A 24,893-nucleotide genomic window follows, 5' to 3' on the forward strand; every position below is an offset into this window, starting at 1 on the left:
ATTATTAAGTTGCCAATGTTTTCTCGAATCATGTTCATCACTGCACACTGGACGTACGCACAAGATCAATCAGCACAAGTTAAAAAAAAAGTTTTTTTTATTAAATAAATGCATTTGAAATACATATATTACATATTTTACTTTTACATCACTGAAGCACTGCTATGTCGTTTGGTTGTGCGTTTCCTCTATTTTCTTTTCTGTGCGCTTGTTTTGCACCCGAGTCCATTGATCCTCTGGCTGCATTTCTGCCTCTGCGTGGCGCTTTTGTCACGTAGTTCAGTAGATGAACTATGGCAGCTGGGGTCATTCCAGGCAAACGCGTCGCTGCCCCCAACTATGAAGAAAACGTTTTAGATTTCAATAAATTACCATTAACATTCTGAAATCTAGATCGGTATATCCTCTTTTTCATGGATGGAATTGCAATTGGCAGTACATGTGAAAGTAAACAAACAAACAAACAAATAAACAAACAAACAAAATAGCCCTGTCAGCAGTGGTAAAACATACCAGTTTTGCAAAACTTCTATTGCTGGGATGCATATATCAGCTTAACATTGGTATTGGCCAATGTGTATTGTAGACTGATATCGGTCAGCCAGCAAATAATATGTGGTTGATGCAACTAAATGTTGAGTTATGCAAACACTAGCATGGTAAAAGAGTGCTCTGAAGGTCTGAAAATATTGGTTCAGTTATTTAATGGATCTTGTTGTTTCCCTGCCACTACAGGGTAATTAACAACAAAAACTTAAAGCAACAAATAAAAATGCAGTAATTTCCTGTGTATTAGCCACATTGTGTATAGACCTCAGGACAGTGTTTTATGCAAGTTAAAATAAACAAAACCATATTAAATGTGTATTAACCTCATAGCTGAAGACGTTTTGGTAAATCAATGTGTAAGCCGCGACTAATAGTTGGGAAATTACGGTATATCTGTAAGGGTTATTGGTTATTGTTAAAACACCAGTAATGTAATTACCCCAGACACAATAAATTCACTTTGCTTGCGCGCGCGCGCGTGTGCGTGAATGTATTGCTTACAGTGTCTGGTCGGACCCTGTCCAGGATTTCCCGAACCTCCTGGGAGAGAGAGGTCGGCAGCGAGAGGTAGTCAATGTCCTGAGGCAGTCGCAGACTCTCTTCCTCCACGATTCTCTCCATCTCTCTCTTCTGTCTCTCACAGTGCGAGTGGTAGAGGACTACAGTCACCACACATAGAGCCTGGGGTTAGTTATCTTATGAGACGACAAGGTAAACAGACTGCACTAGTTGAACAGTAGTGATCAAAAGACATGGCCCCTCCAAACATAATAAATGATTACAAATCTAAGCATAGTTGTACTTACAAGAAACAAGCACATTTGGCTACCAGTACTCTTTTTTTTAGGGCTTTTATGCCTTTAATCGGATAGAATAGTAGAGAGAGACATCATAGACAGGAAGTGAGAAGAACGGAGCAGGTGCCCCAGCCAGAGCGGTAGATAGAACAGAATGGCGACACTCCCATTATAGAACTCCATAGGAAAAAAAGGCAGCGCTTTCCTCGTTATGGGACTTTTGGAACTATTTACAGCCAATCTCTTGGTCAGTAGTTAATGAGTTAATTGATTACACCTTCCAGCATCTAGAAGTACATCCCACCCTCCTGCAATTCAGCCATTCAGCGCAGGTTTTTTGGAACTTTTGATCGCGTGGCGGCGACATCAAAGCGTGTCGCAACTCTCTCTCTCTATGGCTCTGGCCCCAGCCAGTCGCGCCATGGCTGGGGACTGGCTGCCAGTAACTTAAGCAAATTTGTCTTGACAAGACAAGCCTGTCTTGTTAAAATAAGACAACCTGTTCATTATATAAACGAAAAAACTCTGATCTTACTGAGAAAGCGCAAGAGAAGTTTATTTAATACCAACACTACCAACTAGATTTAAGATTAATGACATAAGATTAATGACACTTAGTCGTTTTTGCAGTGCATCGTGTGGGTATTTCATGATGGATGCATGTATACTGTATGTGAGCATGATCCTAGAAAAAAAAAAGAAATAGCCTCTGCATACCTTCAATCTTCAGTCTTTGTGCAAACTCCAAATATGGAGAAAAGACTTCAGGGATGGCAGATGCCAACATCTCAAAGGAGACATCTTTGTACTGCAATATATCCTCGGCACTGGAAACAAATTAATACACAAATAAAGCTCTGCCTGTAACATGAACTGAACTTTCAACATTAGAATTTATTGTATAGACCCTTCCACTGTAAACAAACATGTACGTTCCTAAGGCATTTCCGAAGGCATAGAAAACAACATAGAACTAATGTTAACTAAAATGTTTTAAAGTTGACGTTTTGCAGAGCATTACGCTTAAGTCCAATTTATTTTCAAGCACTGGTTGAGAACATCTCAACCGGAAACCTATGGACGGATTGAAAAGGTCTATAGAAGGTTTAAGTCACAGTATCAGCGGCTCCACAGGTCTGGGCCACGTTTCCCAGATTCGTTAAGAAGCTCTTAAGTGCTAAGAACTTTTTAGGAGCGCTCTAAGAATGTTCCAAGAACGCTCCTAAGAAGTTCTTAGCACTTAAGAGCTTCTTAACGAATCTGGGAAACACGGCCCAGATCTGTTTCATTCAACCAGAGCAGCAGAGATGGCTTTTCTTGTTTTTTTTTCTGCCTTTACTCAGACAGGATAGTGACGGGACCAACAGGAGGTGGAAGACACAGATGGGGAATGACCCAGGAAGTGGAAGAGAGAGATGGGGAATGACCCAGGTTGAACCCGGCTACCTGGGGGGCACTTGGACCCAGATGCGGTTCTAGGAGCAGAAGCCTAGTTGCGCAACAGCAGCCCCAAGCAGAGATGGTTTGTGCGTCCCTGCTCTAGGTCCTCCAGCTCTGGTGCCCGCACCTCAAGGTCGTGCTCACCTCAAGGTCATGCTCACCTCAAGGTCGTGCTCACCTCAAGGTCGTGCTCACCTCATGGTCACGCTCCTGCTCTCGCTGATGCAGGTGAAGGCCAGTGTGTCTCTCCAGCGGGTGGAGGACATGGAGACGGAGCGCAGCGCAGCAAGGCCCTCGTCCAGCCCCTCACGCACCCGCAGAGCCTCCGTATACCTCTCGGCCGACACGCAGCCCGCCTCCTCGAAACCTGACACACACACACACACACACACACAGAGAACACACACACACACAGAGAACACACACACAGGACACACACACACCGACACACACAGAGGACACACAGACACACACACACACAGAGAACACACACACAGACACACACACACACAGACACACACAATAGTGTCGGTGCACAGTAGAAGTAGATATATTAAGTCATCTACCTCAGGGCATTTTATAAATGTAGGGAAGACCAAATGACAACTCTATTATAAAAAATGTTGTTGCAATAATTTACACCACTAGAGGGGGACTTTAATATAAAGAACAATGATCTCAACCTTTAAAAAGCAGAGTGTTATGAAAGTTATGCCATATCACAGCAGTAGTGATGGTCGTACACTGTAACATCTTGTTAGCATGTTTATCATGACTTCACAAACAAATTTTTGTACGTTTGTTCCCTTTCCATTACCTTTGGGTGTGAGTCTGAGGTCTGCGTTATCGGGCCTCAGGGAGGTCCTGAACTCGGCCCGGCTGGTGAACATGCGGTATGGTTCTGTCACGCCGCGGCTGACCAGGTCGTCAATCAGAACCCCGATGTAGCTCTCCGTGCGAGAGAGGGACAGGGGCGGCAGAGAGAGGGCTGACCGGCCAGCGTTCACACCCGCCCACAGGCCCTGTAGTGCGCGCACACACACACACACACACACACACACACACACACACACACACACACACACACACACACGTTGTATGTTACAGTACATACTCTGATGTGGCCTACAATATATGTATGATACTGTCCATGTAAAGTCAAATAAAATGATATAAAGATTCATAACTTTTCACAGTTAAAGTATAAAGTTTCACATAACTTTCAGGATTTGGACATTATCTACTTGGATTAGAAATCTGTTCTGTTGTGAGTGCAGTTCTCCTCCTGACCAGCGACGGCGCTATGTGTTGTACCTGAGCTGCGGCCTCTTCATAACCAGTAGTTCCATTGATCTGGCCAGCGAGGAAGAGCCCCTGAGCCTTCTTCACTTGCAACGAGGGGAAGAGCTGCATGGGACACACAAAGTCATACTGCACCCCGTAACCTGTAGGAAGGACACACAAACAAAACAACAGAAAACAAAAGCTGGCTACTTCATCTTCAACACAAAGTATATAAGTATATACACACCGAACACAGCCATTTGGGATGATTGGACAAAATGGTGTAAAATGCAACAGCATTACTCAAAAAAAAAAAAAAAAAAATTAAATGAAATACTGGTGCAATTATTTTTCAACAACTTTTGAGAGACAAGAAAGACTCAGGACTGCTGAAGTCGTGTAAGAAGAGTCTTTTTAAGCTGCAGTATGTGGAGTCCACTACGGTAGAGCTCTTTTTGAACACAGCCACACACCACTCTTCCATTGACTTGCATTGTGTTTAATACCGCACCACCATGGTACAAGTGGCAGTTTACATGATAACTAGTGGATATCTGGGCAACAGAAAAGATGCTTAAAACTCCACTCCACACAGACGAACTCAGGTGCAGGAGTCGAAATTAAGCTTTTGGCCTACTTGCCAATGTGGCTGGCAGATGAAAATAAATAAATAAATAAAAGGCCGGTCAGGCATAACTTTACCAGTCGTGAAAGTTACGCTAGTTATAACGCCAGTTCCGAGCCCTGTGTGTGGGATGGAGCTTCGGCCTACCTGGTGTCCGCATCTCTGCCCGTCTGAGGGCAGGGATCTCTCGGAGGAGACGAAGCTGGACGTCGGGGGGCATCGTCATGGAGAGACCTTGAGGATACAGGAGGTCAGAGGTCAAGCCCTCAGGCTCTAGCCACACCTGATGCCGTCGCCCCGGAAACCGCAGCACACGCGACTCGATGGATGGGCAGTACCTGAAAGTCCGAGAGGGAAGCGCACGGAAAATACGGAATGCTGATGGACAAGAGTAAATGGGCTGTGGTGTGTGTACATATCAACATCATCAGGGTGACTACTGGCTCTTCCTACATGTTAGTGCTTGTACCTGGGGTTGCATTTGTATTTGTGTGTGTGTGTGTGTGTGTGTGTATTAGTGGTCCCAATGGCCAAGAAACATGGGTCCTATCTGCTGTGTCCATCTTCAACCAAGGCAAACTCCCCTCCCCACGCACTCATGCAGCACCCAGCCGAGCTGATGATGACAGTGATCAGTACTGAGAAGAACTGCACCACCAACATGTATTCATTCATGCTTTTTTAGACACTTTGTTTATGTTTAATGCAATTATACAACTTGACTTATATTGTCTGTGTGCTGTATCTTTATGTTGCCAGAGTGCCAAAGATGAATTTCCAGTGTATGTACTGTAGGTGTGTGTGTGTGTGTGTGTGTGTCTGTGTGTGTGTAATGCAGATATTTGTGTAGGTGTGCATGTATGTATGTATGTACAGTATGTATGTATGTGTTCATATTAATCCCTGTAATCTTGTTTCTTGCTTCTCATTCCAGTGCACAAGGTCACAGATCACTAGCTAACCGTATTGAACATCTAATAAGCGATTCAACTATGGACGATCCAGCAGCTCCAGCTTCTTATAGGGTATCCTCCATTCCCCTTCATGCTGTGTGTATGTGTGTGTATACATGTATTTATGTGTCTTTAGAGTCCTTTGTCTGGGACATGCTTGTGGGTGTGTTGTTGGTTATATACTGTATGAAGAGTTTGGTTGCAAAACTCTATATCCACCATTTTAATTCATTATCATAAATATTTTTTTTACAATTTGTTTTCCCAGTAATTTCAGTAGAAATGTTAAATTGTTATCTGCTTTATCTTTACTCAAATCAAAACAACACAACTGCAATTTGATTGACATTTCCTGGAATACATAATGAAATAACATGACTTTTTAATGTTCTTAAAAACAGATATATATAGTGGTTTTGGAAACAAATTCTTCATATGTATGTAAATGCTTGTGTGTGTGTGTGTGTGTGTGTGTGTGTGTGTGTGTGGAGTCCTGTACCTGGGGCCTTTGGCATCTTCCTGAATGTGACAGTTGAGGTGGAGGCTCTCCCTCACCACCTCCTCCACTCCCGGGGTCGTGTGGGTCAAATAGCAGGGGAGCTGCTCCTCAGGCTAACACACACACACACACACACACAAACAGAGATGATCATCTCCCTCTCTCTCTCTCCTCAGGCTAACACAGAACACACACACACAAACAGAGACGATGATTTCCCTCTCTCTCTCTCCTCAGGCTAACACACAACACACACACACAAACAGAGACGATGATTTCCCTCTCTCTCTCCTCAGGCTAACACAGAACACACACACACACACACAAACAGAGACGATGATTTCCCTCTCTCTCTCCTAAGGCTAACACAGAACACACACACACACAAACAGAGACGATGATTTCCCTCTCTCTCTCCTCAGGCTAACCCAGAACACACACACACACACACAAAAAGAGTGGATTCTCTCCTACTATTTCCTGTGCTCTCTCTTTCTCTCTCGCTCTCTCACACCTACAGTAATTTCCTGTGTATTAGCCGCATTGTGTATAAACCGCAGGACAGTGTTTAATACAAGCAAAACAAACCAAACATATTAATACCATATCAACTTCCCTCATCTATTAACCTCATAGCTGAAGAAATTTAGCAAAACAAATAGTATAAATAAGTATAAGCCGCGGCTAATAGTTGGGAAATTACAGCGCATACACACACACACTCTTACCGGGCAGTGTGTGCGTGTGTTGATGTAGCTGAAGGGCGTAGGCTGCTCGTCCGGGGGCTGTACGGTGGCGAGGGACAGGTCCACCGTTTCCTTGACGATCCGGGGGGGCGTGCCGGTGCGTAGGCGCCCCACCGTGAGCCCGAGCACCTCCCTCAGCGTGTGGGACAGACCAGCGCAGGACGGGGGGTCCCCCATCCTCCCCCCAGGGGAAGTGGTTTGACCCATGAAGAGTGAGCCAGACAGGAAGGTGCCAGTGGTCAGTACCACGGAGCTGCACTGGACGGGGGTGTCCATGCCCGCTAGAAAGGAGAGAGAGAGAGATAGAAAGAGAGGGGAGAGGGAGAGAGAGAGAGAGAGAGAGATAGAAAGAGGGGGAGAGGGAGAGAGAGAGAGGGGGGGGGGGGGGAGAGGGAAAAATAGTTTAGTATCCATTGAGCTGGATGGGCATGTCTGTGTGAGGTGTGTGTGTGTGCACGCACATGCATCTCTGGAGTCTGTATGAATGTTGTGTGTGTGTGTGTGTGTGTGTGTGTGTGTTTCAATATGGTCTCCAAAGTATGTGTGTGGTCTCCAGAGCGAGTGAGAGTGAGTGTGAGTGTGTGTGTTTGTGTGTGTGTGTGTGTGTGTGTGTGTATGTGTGTGTTCCTCACCCATGCGCACTCCAGTCACTCTGTGTTTTCCTGGCTTGTTTGCGTCCATCTCGGCCACCAGCAGCTGGTCCACGGAGCCCTCCACTACGGTCAGTCTGGGCGTAGACAGCAGCTCCGCCTGCAGGAGGTCACCAGGGCAACACAGTCAGGACACGCAGGGGGTCAGGCTGCCGTAGACCTCTGAAGTTCGCCTACAAAAAGGATCCAGAGCAACCATCTTTGCCCATATAAGGAGATCCGAGAGTTAATTGAAGCCAACTGCCAATGTCAAGTTGCATTGCAATATGGTCTTGAATTTCCCCTTGGGGATCAATAAAGTATCTATCTATCTATCTATCTATCTATCTCATTGTAAGTTAGCTCTGGGGTAGCAAAGATCAAAGTGTGCCGTCTTCACCTACCGAAGATCACAGTATCCACTCGACGGCAGTGGACAAAACTGTGTAGCGAAAAACGTCTGCATTTCCAATGTCATCATCCCCACGAGAGTTTAACGGGTGCGATAATTGAAAATCATCATGTTATTTTCCCATAGAAAAAAATCTCAAGATACCGGATTTCCTTATTTGGGCAAAGATGGTGGCTTTTTTGTAGGCGAACTTCAGAGGTCTATAGTCTATAGTGATGTGTGTCTGTGTGTAATTAAAACAATATACATGTTAAGCATTTTCCATCGCTGCTATGTATAAAATGTACACAAAAATACCAAAATACCTGCATACAGACACAAGACATTATTTTATTTAACAATCAGGGTCCATGGATGAATTACCAATGCCTAGCCGGACCTGAAGGCTGCTTACGCAAGTTCAGAGGTCAGAGGTAATAAATACATACATGAATTTAAATGTGGAACAAAAGTATGTTTTAATTTGGATTATAGAAAGCTTTGATTATCCAATTGGGTGTGTTATTGGGATTTTATACATTTAATGTGCGCAAAATATAATTTTGGTAATCTCACAACCTCAGCCCAGGCAACATTGTACTGCGGACCCCCTGAAATCTCTGGTGGCCCCTGATGGGGTCTGCGGGCCCCAGGTTGGGAACCACTGGCCTAAATGCTGCTGTGTCCTAGGCACCTGTATGAAGTCCCGGTACCGCCCGCGGTCCAGTTGGGCCCGGGGCCCCCACACGGCGGGCCCTTTGCTGCGGTTCAGGATGGAGAAGTGCACCCCGGCCCAGTCTCCTGCTCGCCCCATCAGGCCGTCCAGCGCATCCACCTCTCGCACCAACTGCCCCTTTCCTACCCCGCCCAGGGAAGGGTTGCAGGACAGCGCACCTGTGGGAGAAAGGGGATGGATGGATGGAGGATTGGATAGATAGATAGATAGATAGATAGATAGATAGATAAATAGATAGATACTTAATTCATCCAGAGAGGCTTGCAGCTCAGTAATGAATAACATAACTGTCCTGTAGTTTGACTATGACTAGAGAGTTAAGAGGAACAGCTGACTTTATTAGTGTGTCCATGTGCGTAATAGGTCTGCGTAATTGCGTAATTCTAATATGGGAGCCCACCCAGACCGGTGGCATGAATCACTCACCGATGGTTTGAATCTTCTGCGTGATGAGCAAAGTGTCTGCCCCCACGCGAGCTGCTGCGGCCGCCGCCTCGGTGCCGGCGTGGCCCCCTCCCACCACAATGACATCGTATTGGTGTCGCGTGATGCCACTGGAAGGTCGTGAACAGCGGTGTGGCAAAATATGGGGCCCAAGGAGTAGTCTCCGTGCCAACATGGACAACACCTGACAAAATGACCGATTCAAAGCGTCATTCACAAACTAACCGTGATCCATCATCAACCATGACATTACACAGAATTGCAAGAATACTTTATTTCATGAGTGAATGTTGACTTTTTATATGTAGGCTAAGTGACAAAAAGAAATGCTGTGTCTGCTATTAGGAAAGCTAACGACCAATGTTCTGTCAAGGTAACCTGTCGTTGCTTATTTCTCAGCTAATACATAGCAGTGGCTAAGTAAACCTAGATTTCACAACAGAGTAACGTAAGCATTTGAAATCGGTATACCTTACAAGTCGCTTTTCGCTATCCCAGTGTCTGAATCAGCCGCAACGATGGCCTTAACTCATGCCAACTGTGTTGAATACAGATCTAACACTAACATGAATTCTCAGGGCCATTTGAGTTACAAAACCCTATTGTCGACATGGGCACAGGGAGCAGCCATTGCTCCGACATCATTTCCTCTGTAATATCCAGAATATGCGCGCAAAGATAAAATATGGTCATTTGGCAGGAGAGGAATGTTTCTACTGAATTTATCAAATGCTTTTTCATTATAAGTTAACACATCATACTGCCCGTAAACATTATCAGCTCACTGAAACACATCAGCAAATACACACTTTCTGCGATGTTTAAGTAAATTGGTTGTTACTATGCATTTGTTAAAAAGCAAGTGCGCTTTTATGCCCAACCTTTAGGTAGCGCAAGCGTCCTGTGAACGCCCCCTCCTCCCCATCCATAGGACCCGCTTGTACTCTCAATCCCGCGCGGATCGAGCGAAGCCTACCGAGGAGGTGGTGTGACCGACCGCGGGGTTTTAACCCAAAACCAGAAGATAATAACTTAGTATTATTTGCCACTGACATAAACGCAGTAAGTACTGAACGACTTTTAAGACGCTTTGAGTCAATAAAGAAGCACCAACGGGGCAATTATGAGATAGAAACCTTACTAACATTAAAACCTGCTATGCTAGCAGGCTACTTAGCTAATGTTAGCCACTTAGCATAGTTGCTAACGTTAGTTGCCCTACGCAACAAGGTGTCCCAGTAGCTCGTTAACACGCTTTCAAATTTTAGCCGATAGTGATTCAATTTGTGAATATTTATGGACGTTCTTATCTAAAAAACTCTTGATGTTCATCTATGATCGCTGTTTGGACTATTAATGGCAAGATTGCTTGCTACCTATGTGGTGAGGGCCTGTGCTAAGTCGGTTTTGGTTTTCGTTTGTACAGTTGTCAAGTGAGTCGGCAAGCAACCCTCGGCTGGAAGAATTCGGGTCTCTGACTTGGCTTTTGGAGATAACGTTATTCAACTTGGCCATGTTGAAGCCACAGCAGCCCAGCTCAAGTGGGCGAAAAACATCAAATGGGACCTCTGGGTCGAGTACTATGTCTTCCGCAGCAAGTGGGATCAACACTAGCAACAGAACAACGGTCGGGAGGTAAGCTGGTTCGGCTGTGAATCCCAAGGAAAGGGCGGGGATATTGCTTGGTCGGTGAGGCCTACCGGTCAAAACCTCCGATGTGGAGTAGGCGTTATTTTTTAAGAGGATTTACTCGATTAGCGAATAAAACGCTGCGGTTTCGATTGACTGGGAAGTCCAGCCAATCAGACGCATGCAGTCAGGATCAAGGTGAACTGCGGCAAATCAACAAACTTTTTTTGCGAATCCCATAATACGACTTTGGACGAATCTGCACAAGGCAGTGCTTGATTGACAGTGTGAGTGGCCATTCTACTTCCTCTAGAGGAGGGCGTTGACTACAAATGAGTGTTTTTCTGGGCCAGCTAGCAAGCAACCTTGCTAGCCATCACCTATGATATTTCGTCAACAAAGCCTGGAAATTAACGATAGTGTGGCAATCACCCATGACTTTGTTTATGTCGATGAGGTAGGTCCAAAAGTTTAACTGTATATAGATTACCTGTAGCTGCTTTCGTATGCGGTCTAGCACTTCTGTTTTTTTGCTGAAGAACAAGGCAGCGTTCACATGACTCAATGAGCCTTTGTACTGTAATGTGTTGATAGACAACAAATGTTAGCTTTCAAGCTAGCAATGCTAACGTTGTTTATACTAGCTGTAATCATGTTATTCAACGTGGATCAAAGCACCTCGCACAAGACACGCGACAACTGGTCATTATTAAAAGAGACAACCGCTAGCTAACGCTTTCCGAGCCGTCTCGTACACTTGTCACAGGTATGGTAGATATCGCCAGTTAGCATGATCCACGGTGTAACTTAGCCTACTGCCCGAAATGCCGTCTGTTAGACGGAAGCTCGTAGGTAAAGCGAAACCACTCTTACCTCTAATAAAATGTTGCCACATTGTAGAGCAATTGACAGTACAGTGCTATTGAATCGAAGGGGTGTCTGGGCGTCATGCTGATGTCTCTAGCTATATGTACAGTTGTAGTGTTTTTCTGGACAACGCGCTCGTAATTAGACGTGACTGCAAGACTACTATTGCTATGACTGTTGACCTGCCATTATTGATCTGTTTGGGTAAATGACCTCAGCGGGTAGCCGCCTCCTCTGTCTTTTTTATGATGATGGTTGAAGATGGATAAACAGTATTAATCTGAACCTGCCTTTCCTGTTTAGGACTCGGTCGGTGAAACCTCCTTTCCAGTCTCCTCCCGTGAGTGGCTTTGATTAAATCATTGATCATTGATTAGATCATTGATTAGGTTATACAAATGTACTGTTCCATTGATAATACAGCCTCTCTTTGATCTTAGCCATTTATCTATTATTACAAAATGTGGATTATCATTAAATACCCATAGTCAAATGTACAATGTGCTTTTTTTTAAAACAGCAAAAAATGTAATCTTGTAGAATGTTGGTTAAAAGTTATTGGTTTGTATCTCTAAAGAGGACATAAAGACAAAAACTGCCAAATTGAATACAAGTGTTTGAGTTTCAGTGGTGGTTAAGGTTAGAATGCATGTTTATGATGTGTGGTATCGTGAGTGTAAGTCATCAATCTGGTTCTGTGTGTGTGTGTGTGTGTACCCACAGGTATTTGAGGGAGTATATAACAATGCCAGAATGCTACACTTCCTGACTGCCGTAGTGGTGAGTAACTCTGCGTCTCTTTCTGAGTCATACAGCTCATGTCTCTTTCTCTCTCTCTCTCTCTCACACACACACACACACACACACACACACACACACACACACACACACACAGACGTCCTTGAAAAACCCATTCAGTAGATGGATGGAAACTTTCATCACACTGAAAGTGTGTGTGGTAGTGGCAACCACACATCACTGGAGATAATCGGAGCAGGCCAGCGTCAGAAGCACAGGTGGCCTTGGTCATGAAGCCGGAGGAAAGCCTCTATCTGAATTTAACATTTTATAGTTTGTGCTCAGTTGGACATAATTTTGGATTTACATGAAAAGTGAGTTTGAATTGGAAATATAGCTAGATTAAACGGAAACAGTCGTTGTTAAAGTTCGATATAGTGAGTCCTGGGAACTTCCTCTTGCCGTTCTTTTGAAAAACAAGATTTCTAAGCTGTCCCAAATATTAGAGATTTCTTTTGAGGTTAGATATAAGAAATTCTCCATCAAGCATAGCTGGTATGGAGACGACAATGGCAATAATAACAAGCATGGCGTGTGATCATCATGCGCGTATACATTCATTTTTCTATGCCTGGCATTGGGCATGGTTATTATTTTCTCTAAAACACAGCTCCTTTGTGATCTGCACTCCTTTCAGGGAGATAAAATACCAGTAGCTATTCTACCAGCTAAATTATTTTTGATTAATCAACATGAACAAATGTGTTTTAGCTGGCTTTTAGTTGCCTGTTGGGTTTTTTTCCCATCCTAAATTCATTGGGTTTCTACTCAGCCAGTTTTCAGTTCAGTTTCCGATACGTCCCATGTCCTTGAAGACCCCGTGTGTCCTTTACGGTCCCACGTCCGTTAGGTTCCCCTCAGTGTCCTTCATCCATAACAGATTTAAACATGTCTGGTGAATTCAGGCCCAGAAAAGTACATTCCTTTAAGCCATGTCGCGATCTCGATGGCTCTGGATGCTTCTGGATTCTGAGGGTTCTAACGGCACGGTTCTCCTCTTCCTCCTCAGGGCTCCACCTGCGACGTGCGAGTGAAGAACGGCACCGTGTATGAGGGCATCTTCAAGACCCTCAGCTCACGGGTAAGGCATCACTGCAGTCATTTAGAAATGTTCTACAACCATGGTTCACCACCGTCTTTTCCCCCCATCCAATTCACTTTTATTTATATAGATATATAGTGATATAACTTGTGAATATGTCTCCAACAGAGCCTAGACAGTAAGTGTTTGCTGACTTTGTAATGCTTAAAACGAGTTAGAGTACTAGTTAGTTATAGTAGGACGGTGAGCAGAGATTTTTAAGATTAGATCCAAGATAGAAGCGAATTCTATGTCAAAATCAGACATTGGCTTGTACAAAAGGACTGCCGATCTGTGGAAATTGTCTGTGTGTTGACATTGCAGTCTTTCTCTCTAACTCTCACGTCTTTTACCTTCCTGCACTTTTCTACTCCCTCTCTCTCCTTCACCCACAATGCACCTCTTCCCTCCCGTCGGCCTGCAGTGTGAGCTGGCCGTGGACGCGGTTCACAGGCGTGGCGATGGCGAGGGCTCAATAGCGCCCCCTAGGAGAGAGGAGATCACCGACACCATGATCTTCAGCCCCAACGACCTTGTCACCATGACCTGCAAAGACGTGGACCTCAACTATGCCACCAGAGGTACGGCAAGCCCCTCGGGCCAAAAGTTCAAGCCGGGCAAATTTGGCACATTCTTTGCATAGGCGTCATGTTTGGGCAACTAGCACCACATATTGCCAGAGGCACATATCTGTCACAGTGGCGAATGCTCTCATTGAAAGCTGCTCATTGTTTTTTAAAAGTTCACTTGTTCATGATACTAACTGACAATCAATTTCAAAATGAGGTGTAGAGTAATACATTTCTGAGGACTCCTCAAGTCCTCATCTTTGGCTTTGAGAAACATTGAGCGACAGTTTTTCACCTTCTTTATGAAATTTGATAGACCGAACTATTAATCGATCTATCAAGGAAGTATATGACATGAATAATTATTAAATAATTATTAGTTGCAGCCCAAGTCATTAGTTCAGTTTTGTAATGCAGAGACAGGACAAGTGTCAGACCTTCCTTATGATTTTTTCTCTCACTCTTCACTCGCTCACTCACACACACACACACACACACAGACACGTTCACAGACACAGCCATCAGCTCAGGCCGAGTGAATGGCGAGCACAAAGAGAAAGTCCTGCAAAGATGGGAAGGCGGAGACAGCAATGGAGAAAGCTACGACCTGGAGACCGACGCCGTTAGTGTAAGGAACGCACTCCAACCCCCCCCACCCCCCCCACCCCCCCCCCCCCCCGACTGAAAATGCAACATACAACAACAAAAACGTAGAACTTCGCTTCGCTGTCTAGTATCTGCAGCGGAAAATGTGGCACATTTTTTACATTTTCTTCCATTTGTACCGCAGTCCAACGGCTGGGACGCTAACGAGATGTTCCGCTACAATGAAGAGAATTACGGCGTGAAGTCCACATATGATGCCAGTTTGTCTATGTACACGTAAGTTTACCGGTTGTTTTCTCAATGACTCTTTTCTCTCTTTTTACCACTTCTCTCAGCTTTTACATGTGAATGTATTTAACTAGCAGATTCAGTTGTCCAAAGTGACTTGCATATGTCAACTACTGTATATTACAAGGCATTGCATTGTCCCCGGAGCACCTTGGGGTTAAGTGTCTTGCTCAAGGACACGACGGTGGAAGCCGGGAATTGAAGCTACAACTTGCAGGCTACCGTATGCTAGCCCAGCTCCTTAGCCACTATGCTACCACCACCCTAACTTCCACTGTATTCCTCTGGAACCCTCCTCTCTCTCTCTCTCTCTCTCTCTCTCTCTCTCTCTCTTTCTTTCTTTCTTTCTTTCTTTCTTTCTTTCTTTCTTTCTTTCTTTCTTTCTTTCTTTCTTTCTTTCTTTCTTTCTTTCTTTCTTTCTTTCTTTCTTTCTTTCTTTCTTTCTCTCTCTCTCTCTCTCTCTCTCACATACACATGCCCAACCCCTTCCGTGACCTCTTTCTTTCTATCACTCACTCTTTCCTCTCCTCCCTCTCCTCCTTCTCCTTCTCCTCCCCCAGTGTTCCTCTGGAGCGAGGGAACAATGACAACTTCCGTGCACGCGAGGCGCGGGCGGCGCGGCTGGCCAGCGAGATCGAGTCCAGCCCGCAGTATCGCCACCGCGTGGCGCTGGAGAACGACGACGGCAAGACGGAGGAGGACAAGTACAGCGCCGTGATGCGCGACGCCGAGCGGGAGCGGGAGCGCGGCCGCGAGAGCCCCCGCGACCGCGAGAGGGGACGCGACAGCCCCAGCGGCGGCAGCAGGTGAGCTGGGAGGTTAAAGGTCAAGGGTTAGGGGTCACTTAGAGAGCCCCCGCGACCGCGAGAGGGGGCGCGACAGCCCCAGCGGCGGCGGCAGCAGGTGAGCTGGGAGGTTAAAGGTCAAGGGTTAGGGGTCACTTAGCGACTCTAAGGGCCTCTCTCAACATCCCTCCTGCATCCTCGATGCTCGGTCCTCCAGACTCGTTCCCACTGATCTATAACTAGCACTGGATAGACTGTCCTATTGTTGCCGGCCCATCATTCTTTATGTAGATCAGTGAGATCAGTCATTAACTCATTCTCCCTCTCTCTGCCCCCCCCCTCTCTCTCTCTCTTTCTTTCTCTCTTTTCTCTCTCTCTGCCCCCCCTCTCTCTCCCCCCCCTCTATCTCTCTCTCTCTCTCTTTTCTCTCTCTCTCCCCCCCCCTCTATCTCTCTCTCCTCTCTCTGCCCCCCCCTCTCTCCCTCCCCTCCCCCCCCACAGAGAGGGGAAGTACATCCCTCTGCCCCAGCGTGCGCGTGAGATGGGCGGCTCTGGCTCTGGCCTGCGTGGCGAGCGTGGCAGCGAGCGTTCCGAGCGCTCGGACCGAGGAGGAGGAGGAGGAGGAGGAGGAGGCCGCGGCGGCAGCTACCGCTCCACGCCGCCCAGCTCGTCCCCGCGCCCGCCGTTGCCCCCGGCGACCTCGCAGCAGCAGCAGACGCCCGGCGCCGCCTCGTCTGAGCGCGGGAGCCCCCTGTCGTCGGGCCGGGGGGGATACGCCCCCGGCAGCCCCCCCTCCTCGCACACACACGCCGGCGTCACGCACTCGCAGTCCCTACCGCACGCGCTGTCCGACGCCGGGAGGCCCGTCAACGGAGGTGTGTGTGTGTGTGTGTGAGAGAGAGAGAGAGAAAGAGAGAGAGAGAATGTATTTGTGTATTTGTGTATTTGTGTATTTGTGTATTGTGTATTGTGTAATGTATTTGTGTGTGTTTGGCTGTGTGTCTAAATGGGGTCAGTAATTCACCCTGATTAAGTATACCCTGTGCTTGTACCCGGGAGCTAATGCACTGCTCCGGTTATATTATGTTGCTTGGCAGACGCCTCTGTCCAAGGCGAAGTACTGTGTGTGAGTCTGTGTGTGTGTGTGTATGAATGAATGAATATATGTGTTGGTGGGAGGGGTTGATATGCATGTGTGCTTGTCCACATGTATGTGTGCGTGCATGCACACATGCTTACGTGTATGTGTGTGTGCATGCACACATGCTTGCGTGTGTGTGTGTATGTATGTTCGTGTATGTGTGCTTGCGTTTGTCCACGTGTGTGTGTGTGTGTGTGTGTGTCACTCCATGACGCATTTCTCTCACCCTGTATCCCCAGTCCCGTCAAGAACCTCCCCAAAGTCCCAGAGACCCCACCAGCCCAACCGACCAGTCCGCCCCTCCAACACACACACCCCCACAGGTAAACACGTCACTGCATGTGTGTGTGTGTGTGTGTGTGAATGTGTGTATGGGGGCTGGGCATGCATATGTTTGAGAGATACGAAGAAAGGATTCTCTGTGTGAAGGAGAGGTTTAGATTTTTATCAAAGCACACATGGTTTTACCGTGTGTGTGTGTGTGTGTGCGTGTGCGTGTGTGTGTGTGTGTGTGCGTGTGCGTGTGCGTGTGCGTGTGCGTGTGCGTGTGCGTGCGTGCGTGTGTGCGTGTGTGTGTGTGTGTGTTCATGTGTTCATGTGTTCATGTGTTCATGACTACATTTTGTGTTCTGGCTCGCAGTGTCTCGCTCCCCCAAGGACACGTCCTCCCAGGACCCCTCTGCTCCTTATATGGACAGCTCGCCCGTCTCCATGGCGAAGCAGAAGCCCTCTGGCCCCGCCCCTCTGTTCCCTGTAGATGGTGAGAGAGACGCACACACACCCACACATATATATGTACACAGACTCACTTCACATACACACGCACACACACACACACACACACACACACACACACACACACACCTCACCTCACTTTAGACGCACACATCTCACTTTTACTGACACACACATACACACACACACACACACACACACACTCTCATATATGTATAGACTGTTCAAAAGTTTGAGGTCACATGCAAATGCCCTTTCCTTCCGGGCCAACTGACATCTAAGAAATCTAAGAAAATGAAGGAAATGTCGTCATGGATAGTGCAAGCACAGTGCAATTTGGCTCTCTCCTTTATGTTCTTTTATTTTTATTTCTGTTACTCTTTAATCTTTGAATCTCTTTGTCTCTTTTACAATATTTTTTTTTAGCACAGAATTAGTTTGGCTCCCCCTTACGTATTGTTGCGAAGGTTGTCAGGTGAACCGGAGTTCAATGGAAGCCGTATGCCCGTCTGTAAAAGTTACAACCCTGGTATTACTGGTCTACATTGCCAAATGACTTCAACTTTATTAATGTATGGTGAATATATGGTGCACTACTGTGCACAGACCCAAGCTTTTCTGAGGCGAGCGCGTTGGCAGCGCTTAGCTCACTATGCTAACGCTAGTTATCTAGGTGTCTCCTCTAAGTGACAATCATATTATACACAATGCTGACAGTGCTGAGAACATCCTTGTTGATCTTACTTACATTAAGTTGACTGTGTGGCTTAATCCACAGATGTGGTGGAGCTGTTTCATTACGGTTTGCTACGGAGTAACCCTTTGCTTAAAATAGGGGACAGCTGGGATAAGAGACTTTAATCTAATTTAACATAATTACAAAATAAGTATAATCAATATTGAAAGCCATCATTCTGTTTATCGGTGTTGCGTTAATCCCACACATTCCGTTTGGCTGTCCTTTTTTCAATTTACATCACTATATGATCCTATAAAACCGGGTAAAAATCACAGCTCCCAATGCATTTCTATGAAGCCACATAACGTGAAACTGTCGGACCCGATCTTCATGTGCGGAGCTACTGCCCTGCCATTGGCTCGTCCGCGTTCGATAGACGGGACTTAGCCAAAGGTGAATTATGGTCCCAGACGAACATTAAAATGTAATTTAGTAAAAAAAGAAGGTGTGGTAGTCCATAACAAGTCTTGGGGTGTGGTGGTGTTGGATGGCGTAGTGGATCTGAATTGGGTTCTGTTTGTTTTCTCCTTTCAGTGAATGAGATTCTGAGCACAGCAGGTAAGGAGCGTGCAGCAGCAGCAGCAGCAGCAGCAGCTGCAGCAGAGGCCGCCGCCAGCCCTGACGACGGCAAGAGCAGCAAAGGTGTGTGTGTGTGTGGGTGTGGGTGGGTGTGTGGGTGTGTGTGTGGGTGTGTGGGTGTGTGGGTGTGTGGGTGTGTGGGTGTGTGTGTGGGTGGGTGGGTGGGTGTGTGTCGTGTTGCAGACATATTTTACTGAGTACCTAAATAGGGTAATTCAATTTTCCCATCATCAAGTGTGTTTAATTTCCGGCTAGTATGTTCAGGAATAGTGTGTTTGTGTGTGTGTGTGTGTTTGTGTTTCTACACACCTGCCACAGAGCACTGAAACTTTCTGCTGTCAAACTGAGTGATACCACATTTGCAATCATCTACCTGCCACTCAAACTATAATTTACTGCCGGTATTTATCTGTGTGTGTGTGTGTGTGTGTGTGTGTGTGTGTGTGTGTGTGTGTGTGTGTGTGTGTGTGTGTGTGTGTGTGTGTGTGTGTGTGTGTGTGTGTGTGTGTGTGTGTGTGTGTGTGTGTGTGTGTGTGTGTGTGTGTGTGTGTGTGTGTGTGTGTGTGTGTGTGTGTGTGTGTGTGTGTGTGTCTGTGTGTGTGTGTGTGTGTGTGTGTGTGTGTGTGTGTCTGTGTGTGTGTGTCTCAGCTCCCTCAGCGCAGCAGCGCTCTCAAATTGAAGAGCTCCGCAAGTTCGGAAAAGAGTTCAGGGTAAGCTTCTGTTCCTCTCTTCCTTCTTCTTAATCCCTCTCTCTCTCTCTCTCCCCCAGCGACGTGCTTCTATTTATCCCTCTCACTCATTCCTCCTCTTTCGTGTCTTCTCCCCCCTTTTACCTGGACATGATGGACACTTTTTTAACCTAATGTTTTTAGCTCGGCGCTGTTATGTAGATTTGGTTGTGAAGAGTGACCGCAAGCGGGTTGAGAGAGACCGAGGGTGCCTCTCATGTAAAGTTTATACGTCCTCCCTCGCTCCTCGGGCCTCGATCCTCACTGATCTACATAAGGAAAGATAGATGAAGGGATAGACTATCGTTGTTGCCGCCCCATCATTCTTTATGTAGATCAGTGAGGATCGAGGCCAGAGGAGCGAGGGAGGACGTATAAACTTCACATGAGAGGCACCTAGAGAGAGAGAGAGAGAGAGAGAGAGAGAATGACCCCAGGGTCCCATTCAGATCCGTGACTGGCATGCCTTCCACTCCTCCCGTACAGCTGCTGGAAGCCCTCGTCCACTGTAACAGTCTGGCCTCGGTGTACTGATCATTTTCTCTATTCACTAAAGCCTACTCACTACTCTACCAAAGGCCATTTTTAATTGAGTCTGTATTTGTTGTCTGAAGTTGTTGCACGAGTTAAAAACAAAATAAGGATTAAAAAAAGACCCTCATTTATCCATGTGAGACCATCGAAACTTCTGTGTTTTTTGCCCCCATATCTTTGACGGTGAATGAGATTTCCTGCTGCAACGTTCTCTATTTGAGTGACTGTAAGAATGAAGTATACAAAATGACAGCTTTCAGTGTGTGTCCAGACAATCACCCACAAACCCCAACATCATAAAGCTGGCTGCTGCAGCAGCTGCTGTAAGAATGTCTAGAGGGCAACTCAAGTACAAGAGGCCATAGGCTCCAGCAGGCTCTATTGTAGAACAGCAAAGTGCCGTTGTTAGGCACGACCTACCAATCATAATCAAGGACCAAAGCCATCGTCCATTTTAGAATGGCAGTCTTGCACTGCCTAGCCTGTAATTGACCAGAATGACTTTTTGGGTTGAACTCAAAACAACTCCTTCCAGCAAATTCCAACGACCTCTGTGTACACTGTGTACACTGACCCAATCGGTGGTCTTTTGGATGAGCACAGGATCTTGAAGGCGCTTTGCACACTGCCTCAACAACAATGGGCAACAAAATATACTGTAGTTTTTTTTTGGGGGGGTGGGGGGGTTTGCCTCTTTGCCTATTTGCCTATTCATATAGGACAGTGAAGAGTGAGACAGGAAGTAGGTGGGAGAGAGAGATGGGGTGGGATTGGGAAATGACCGCAGGTCGGATTCGAACCTGGGTCCCCGTGGGCACTCGGACCCGTACGTGGTAGAGGATCACTGTAGCCCCCCCCCCCCCCCCCCCAACAACAATGCCCATCTATCTAACCCCTGACCCTTGCCCTTTGCCCTCTGCCCCCTGCAGCTCCAGCCCAGCCCGGGTGCCCCCAGCTCTCCTGGCGCGGCCGCGGCGGCTGCAGGTGCCCCATCTGCCCCCGCTGCCTCTGCCGGCGGCCCCTCCGATGCCCCCCAGCCTGGCGCGGCAGCGGTGGCGAAGGCCCCGTCGGCCGCCGACGCCCCGGGCGCTGGAGCGGCGGACGGCAAGCCCGGCCTGGCACAGAGCGCCCCGGGGCAGCCGCCCGCCCCCGCCTCGCCCGCCGACGAGCCGGGGCCCCCCAAGGACAAGGAGGCCGCCGCCACGCCTGCCGCCAGCCTGCCCCTTTCAGACAGGCAGTCGCCGGCCACCCCGCAGCCCGCGAGGACCCCTGGGCCCGACGAGGGCAGGCCAGAGGCTACCGAGGCAGTCACAGAGTAAGTGGGAGAGAGAGGAGAGTGTGTGTGTGTGTGTGTGTGTGTACAGAGATGAGGAAAGGTAATGTGTGTGTGTGTGTGTGTGTGTGTGTGTGTGTGTACACAGAGATGAGGAAAGGTAATGTGTGTGTGTGTGTGTACAGAGATGAGGAGTGTGTGTGTGTGTGTGTGTGTGTGTGTGTGTGTGTGTGTGTGTGAGAGAGAGGTTTGTGTGATGATTCCATGTGATGTTGACCTGTGCCCTCTGCTCTGGTTGCAGTCAAGTGAAGAGGTCTACGCTGAACCCCAACGCCAAAGAGTTCAACCCCAACAAGCCTCCTGTTGCCCTGGTAACCAGCTGCCTCTCTCCCTCTCTCTGCTCACATGTCAGTCTGCTGTGCGCTCAACTCTGAGGGAAAAACCCCCACTAAATACCTCTCTGCTTTTTCACTTTCCTCCCTCTCTCTATCTCTCTGACTTTCTTTCTTTCTCCATCCCTCTATCTCTTTCTTTTTCTTTCTCTCTCTCTCTATTTCTCTTTCTTTTCTTTCTCTCTCTCTCTCTCTCTCTCTATCCCCCCCTCTTCATTCCTCTCTTTTCTTTCTCTCTCGGTCTCTCTATCCCTCTCTTTATTCCTCTCTCTCTCCATCCCTCTCTTCTTTTTCTTTCTTTCTCCATCCCTCTCTCTTTATTCCTCTCTCTCTCCCTCTCTCTCCCTCCCTCTCTCTCTCTCTCTCTCTCTCTCTCTCTCTCTCTCTCTCTCTCCAGTCGAAGCCCACGTCTGCCCCCACGCCCCCCCGTCCGACCCCCCCCAGCCCGTCGGTGTTGCTCCAGCAGCACCCAGGAGGCCAGGGCCCCGTCTACAGCGCCTCCTACCTGCCCTACAACCTGCAGCTGCACCCCGTACAGGTGTGTGTGTGTGTGTGTGGGTGTGTGTGTGTGTGTGGGTGGATCGATAGATAGATAGATAGATAGATAGATAGATACTTTATTGATCCCCAAGGCGAAATTGAAGAAAATGTGTGTGAGTGTGGAGCGTCCCTACCCGTCATAACTTTTAATCAGTCCACTCTGAGTGTGTGTGTGTGTGTGTGTGTGTGTGTGTGTGTGTGTGTGTGTGTGTGTGTGTGTGTGTGTGTGTGTGTGGAGAGCGTCCCTACCTGTCATAACTTTTAATCAGCCCACGCTGTAAGGATCTGTGTGTGTGTGTGTGTGTGTGTGTGTGTGTGTGTGTGTTTGTTTTTATATCATAAATCATTGTGTAGCGTATATCAGTGATCTCAATTTAGCAGTGTGACGTCATTTGCTTTTTCTTTTTTTTTGTCCCAACATCTTGTTTTTACTCTTTCTCTTCATTTTCGGCTATGGCCCCTTTTTCTCTACCTGTCCATTCTTCTCTATTCCCCTCTTTTCTTTCTTCCATTTCTCCTTACTCTTTCCCCTTCTCTTCCCTCCTCTGCTCTCTCTCTCTCTCCCTCCCTCCCTCCCTCTTTCCCTCACCCTCTCTCCCCCTATCCCTCTCTCTCTCTCCCTCCCTCTTCCTCTCCTCTCTCTCTCTCTCTCTCTCTCTCTCTCCATCCTTCTCTCTCTCCCCCTCCCTCTCTCCCTCTCTCCTTTAGGCTCAGCAGATGTACCAGTACCCCATGCAGGCAGTTAACCAGGGCAAATATCCTCGGGCCAAAGGTCAGCCTCACACACACACACACACACACACACACACAGCCTACAGTAGCATCAGGAGCTGTGTGTGTATTTTTGTTGGATCTGAATCCCTCCAATGATCTGAGTTTGACGTGTGTGAATCTGTATTGAGTCTATATGGATGTTACTGTGTGTAAATCCACATTGTGTGTGTGTCTGGTTGACCCGTGTGTGTGTGTGCGTGCGTGGGTGTATGCGTGTGTAACTCCACTGCTGTTTGCTTGACCCGTGTATGTGTGTGTAACTTCACTGCTGTGTGTTTGACTCCTCTCTCTCTCTCTCTCTCTCTGTGTGTGTGTGTGTGTGTGTGTGTGTGTCTCCCACAGGTTCAGTGGTGCCCCAGAGGTCTGACCACAGCTCGTCGGCGCCCCCTATGCTTCAGGCGGCGTCAGCAGCAGGAGCGCCCCTAGTGGCCTCTCCGTACCCCCAGTCCTACCTGCAGTACAACCCCCCCCAGTACGGCCAGCAGCAGGTCATCCAGGCCATGAGCCCCTACCCCGGACAGGTAACACACACACGCACGCACACACACACACTGCACACACACACACAGTACGGCCAGCAACAGGTCATCCAGGCCATGAGCCCCAACCCCGGACAGATAACACACACACACGCACGCACACGCACACACACGCACACACACACAACGCACACACACACACGTGCGCACACACACACGCACAGACACTCACTGCGCACACACGCACACACACACACACAGAAACACTTTATATACTTTATTTGATTCCACTCTACAAGTCAAGTTGCATTAGGAGTCAAATCTTCTGAATAATCAAGTCGATTGAAGCAGTTCAGCAATCTATCAGTTTTTACAGGTTTCAAGGGTATAACAGACACACAGACACACACTCACACACACACACACACACACAGATACACAGACACACTTACTTGCAGTCTAAGCCAGGCTAGTAAAGCTAGCAGGAGGTCCGTGGGGTCTCAAGTGTATCATGCTAACGTGTGTAGGTGTGTTGCCAGACGTATTGCTATGTGCAGTGAGGTGGTCTAACCCCTTTTGTATCATGTTCTTTTCCCCTCTCTTTCCCTGTGTTCTGTCCCCCTCTCCTCTCTCTCATTCTCTTCTCCTCTCCTTCCTCTCCTCTCTACCTCTCTCTCCTTCCTCTCTTCTCTCCTCAACTCTCCTCTTCCCCTCCGCCCTCTCTCCTCATCCTCTCTCTCTCCTCCATCCCCTCTCCCTTCTTGCCTGTCCCTCCTCTCCTCCTCATCCTCTCTCCTCCCCCACCTCCCTCTCTCTCCTCCACCTCCTCTATCCTCTCCTCTCCTCTCTCCTCTCCCCCACTCCTCAACTCTCCCCCACTCCTCAACTCTCCTCCACTCCTCAACTCTCCTCCCTCCCCTCCTTTCTCCTCCACCTCCTCCTGTCCTCTCCCACCTCCCTCCTCTCCTCTCTCCTCTCCCCCTCCTCTCTCTCCTCTCTCCTCTCCCCTCCTCTCTCTCCTCTCCTCTCTCCCTCTCCTCTCTCCCCCTCCTCTCTCTCCTCTCCTCTCTCCTCTCCTCCCTCTCTCTCTCTCCTCCCTCTCTCCTCCCCTCCTCTCTCCCCTCCCTCTATAGCCCATGTACTCCATGCTGCAGGGTGGAGCGCGGATGTTGGGGTCAGGAGGGGGTCACCCCCAGGCCCTCGGCCCTCCAGCTGGACCCCAGTTCCCTGGGCAGGGCGAGGGCCCACAGGGACCACAGCAGG

The 24,893-nt window shown here is 47.7% G+C and overlaps 2 protein-coding genes across 6 annotated transcripts in view; one reads left to right on the forward strand and one right to left on the reverse strand.

Annotated features, from left to right (window-relative positions):
* Window positions 1-83: 83 nt before the first annotated feature.
* On the reverse strand, window positions 84-11,765 carry mto1 (mitochondrial tRNA translation optimization 1). Of its 3 annotated transcripts, none has more exons than XM_062525655.1 (13): window positions 11,596-11,765; window positions 9,076-9,277; window positions 8,608-8,807; window positions 7,526-7,643; window positions 6,876-7,174; window positions 6,148-6,260; window positions 4,843-5,033; window positions 4,101-4,231; window positions 3,604-3,808; window positions 2,982-3,153; window positions 2,064-2,173; window positions 1,051-1,208; window positions 84-337 (listed from the first exon to the last, which is right to left on the reverse strand). In XM_062525655.1, exons 2-13 carry the CDS (start codon window positions 9,266-9,268, stop codon window positions 149-151), a joined length of 2,079 nt encoding a protein of 692 aa, XP_062381639.1. In that variant the 5' UTR covers window positions 9,269-9,277; window positions 11,596-11,765; the 3' UTR covers window positions 84-148. The 3 variants fall into 3 exon arrangements, with proteins under 3 accessions (XP_062381639.1, XP_062381640.1, XP_062381638.1); XM_062525656.1 differs by lacking the exon at window positions 11,596-11,765 and adding an exon at window positions 9,570-9,739; XM_062525654.1 differs by lacking the exon at window positions 11,596-11,765 and adding an exon at window positions 9,565-9,739.
* The window catches only part of atxn2l (ataxin 2-like), a 20,172-nt gene continuing 5,332 nt past the window's right edge, over window positions 10,054-24,893 (forward strand). For 2 of the 3 annotated variants that reach the window (XM_062525652.1, XM_062525651.1), the window contains exons 1-21: window positions 10,054-10,155; window positions 10,520-10,728; window positions 11,893-11,929; window positions 12,313-12,369; window positions 13,397-13,468; window positions 13,893-14,049; window positions 14,538-14,665; window positions 14,828-14,919; window positions 15,492-15,711; window positions 15,806-15,834; window positions 16,218-16,591; window positions 17,097-17,180; window positions 17,498-17,617; window positions 18,866-18,973; window positions 19,559-19,620; window positions 21,102-21,487; window positions 21,747-21,816; window positions 22,235-22,375; window positions 23,086-23,149; window positions 23,494-23,672; window positions 24,764-24,893. The exon at window positions 24,764-24,893 is cut by the window's right edge and continues 9 nt beyond it. In XM_062525652.1, coding sequence (XP_062381636.1) covers window positions 10,607-10,728; window positions 11,893-11,929; window positions 12,313-12,369; window positions 13,397-13,468; window positions 13,893-14,049; window positions 14,538-14,665; window positions 14,828-14,919; window positions 15,492-15,711; window positions 15,806-15,834; window positions 16,218-16,591; window positions 17,097-17,180; window positions 17,498-17,617; window positions 18,866-18,973; window positions 19,559-19,620; window positions 21,102-21,487; window positions 21,747-21,816; window positions 22,235-22,375; window positions 23,086-23,149; window positions 23,494-23,672; window positions 24,764-24,893 — 2,632 coding nt within the window. In that variant the 5' untranslated portion in view covers window positions 10,054-10,155; window positions 10,520-10,606. Of the gene's footprint in view, window positions 10,156-10,519; window positions 10,729-11,892; window positions 11,930-12,312; window positions 12,370-13,396; window positions 13,469-13,892; window positions 14,050-14,537; window positions 14,666-14,827; window positions 14,920-15,491; window positions 15,738-15,805; window positions 15,835-16,217; window positions 16,592-17,096; window positions 17,181-17,497; window positions 17,618-18,865; window positions 18,974-19,558; window positions 19,621-21,101; window positions 21,488-21,746; window positions 21,817-22,234; window positions 22,376-23,085; window positions 23,150-23,493; window positions 23,673-24,763 lie in introns of all 3 variants that reach the window. The other variant, XM_062525653.1, reaches the window with a different exon arrangement.

This window comes from Sardina pilchardus, chromosome 22 (genome assembly GCF_963854185.1).
Source record: "Sardina pilchardus chromosome 22, fSarPil1.1, whole genome shotgun sequence".
In the NCBI taxonomy this organism is placed as follows: Eukaryota; Metazoa; Chordata; class Actinopteri; order Clupeiformes; family Clupeidae; genus Sardina; species Sardina pilchardus.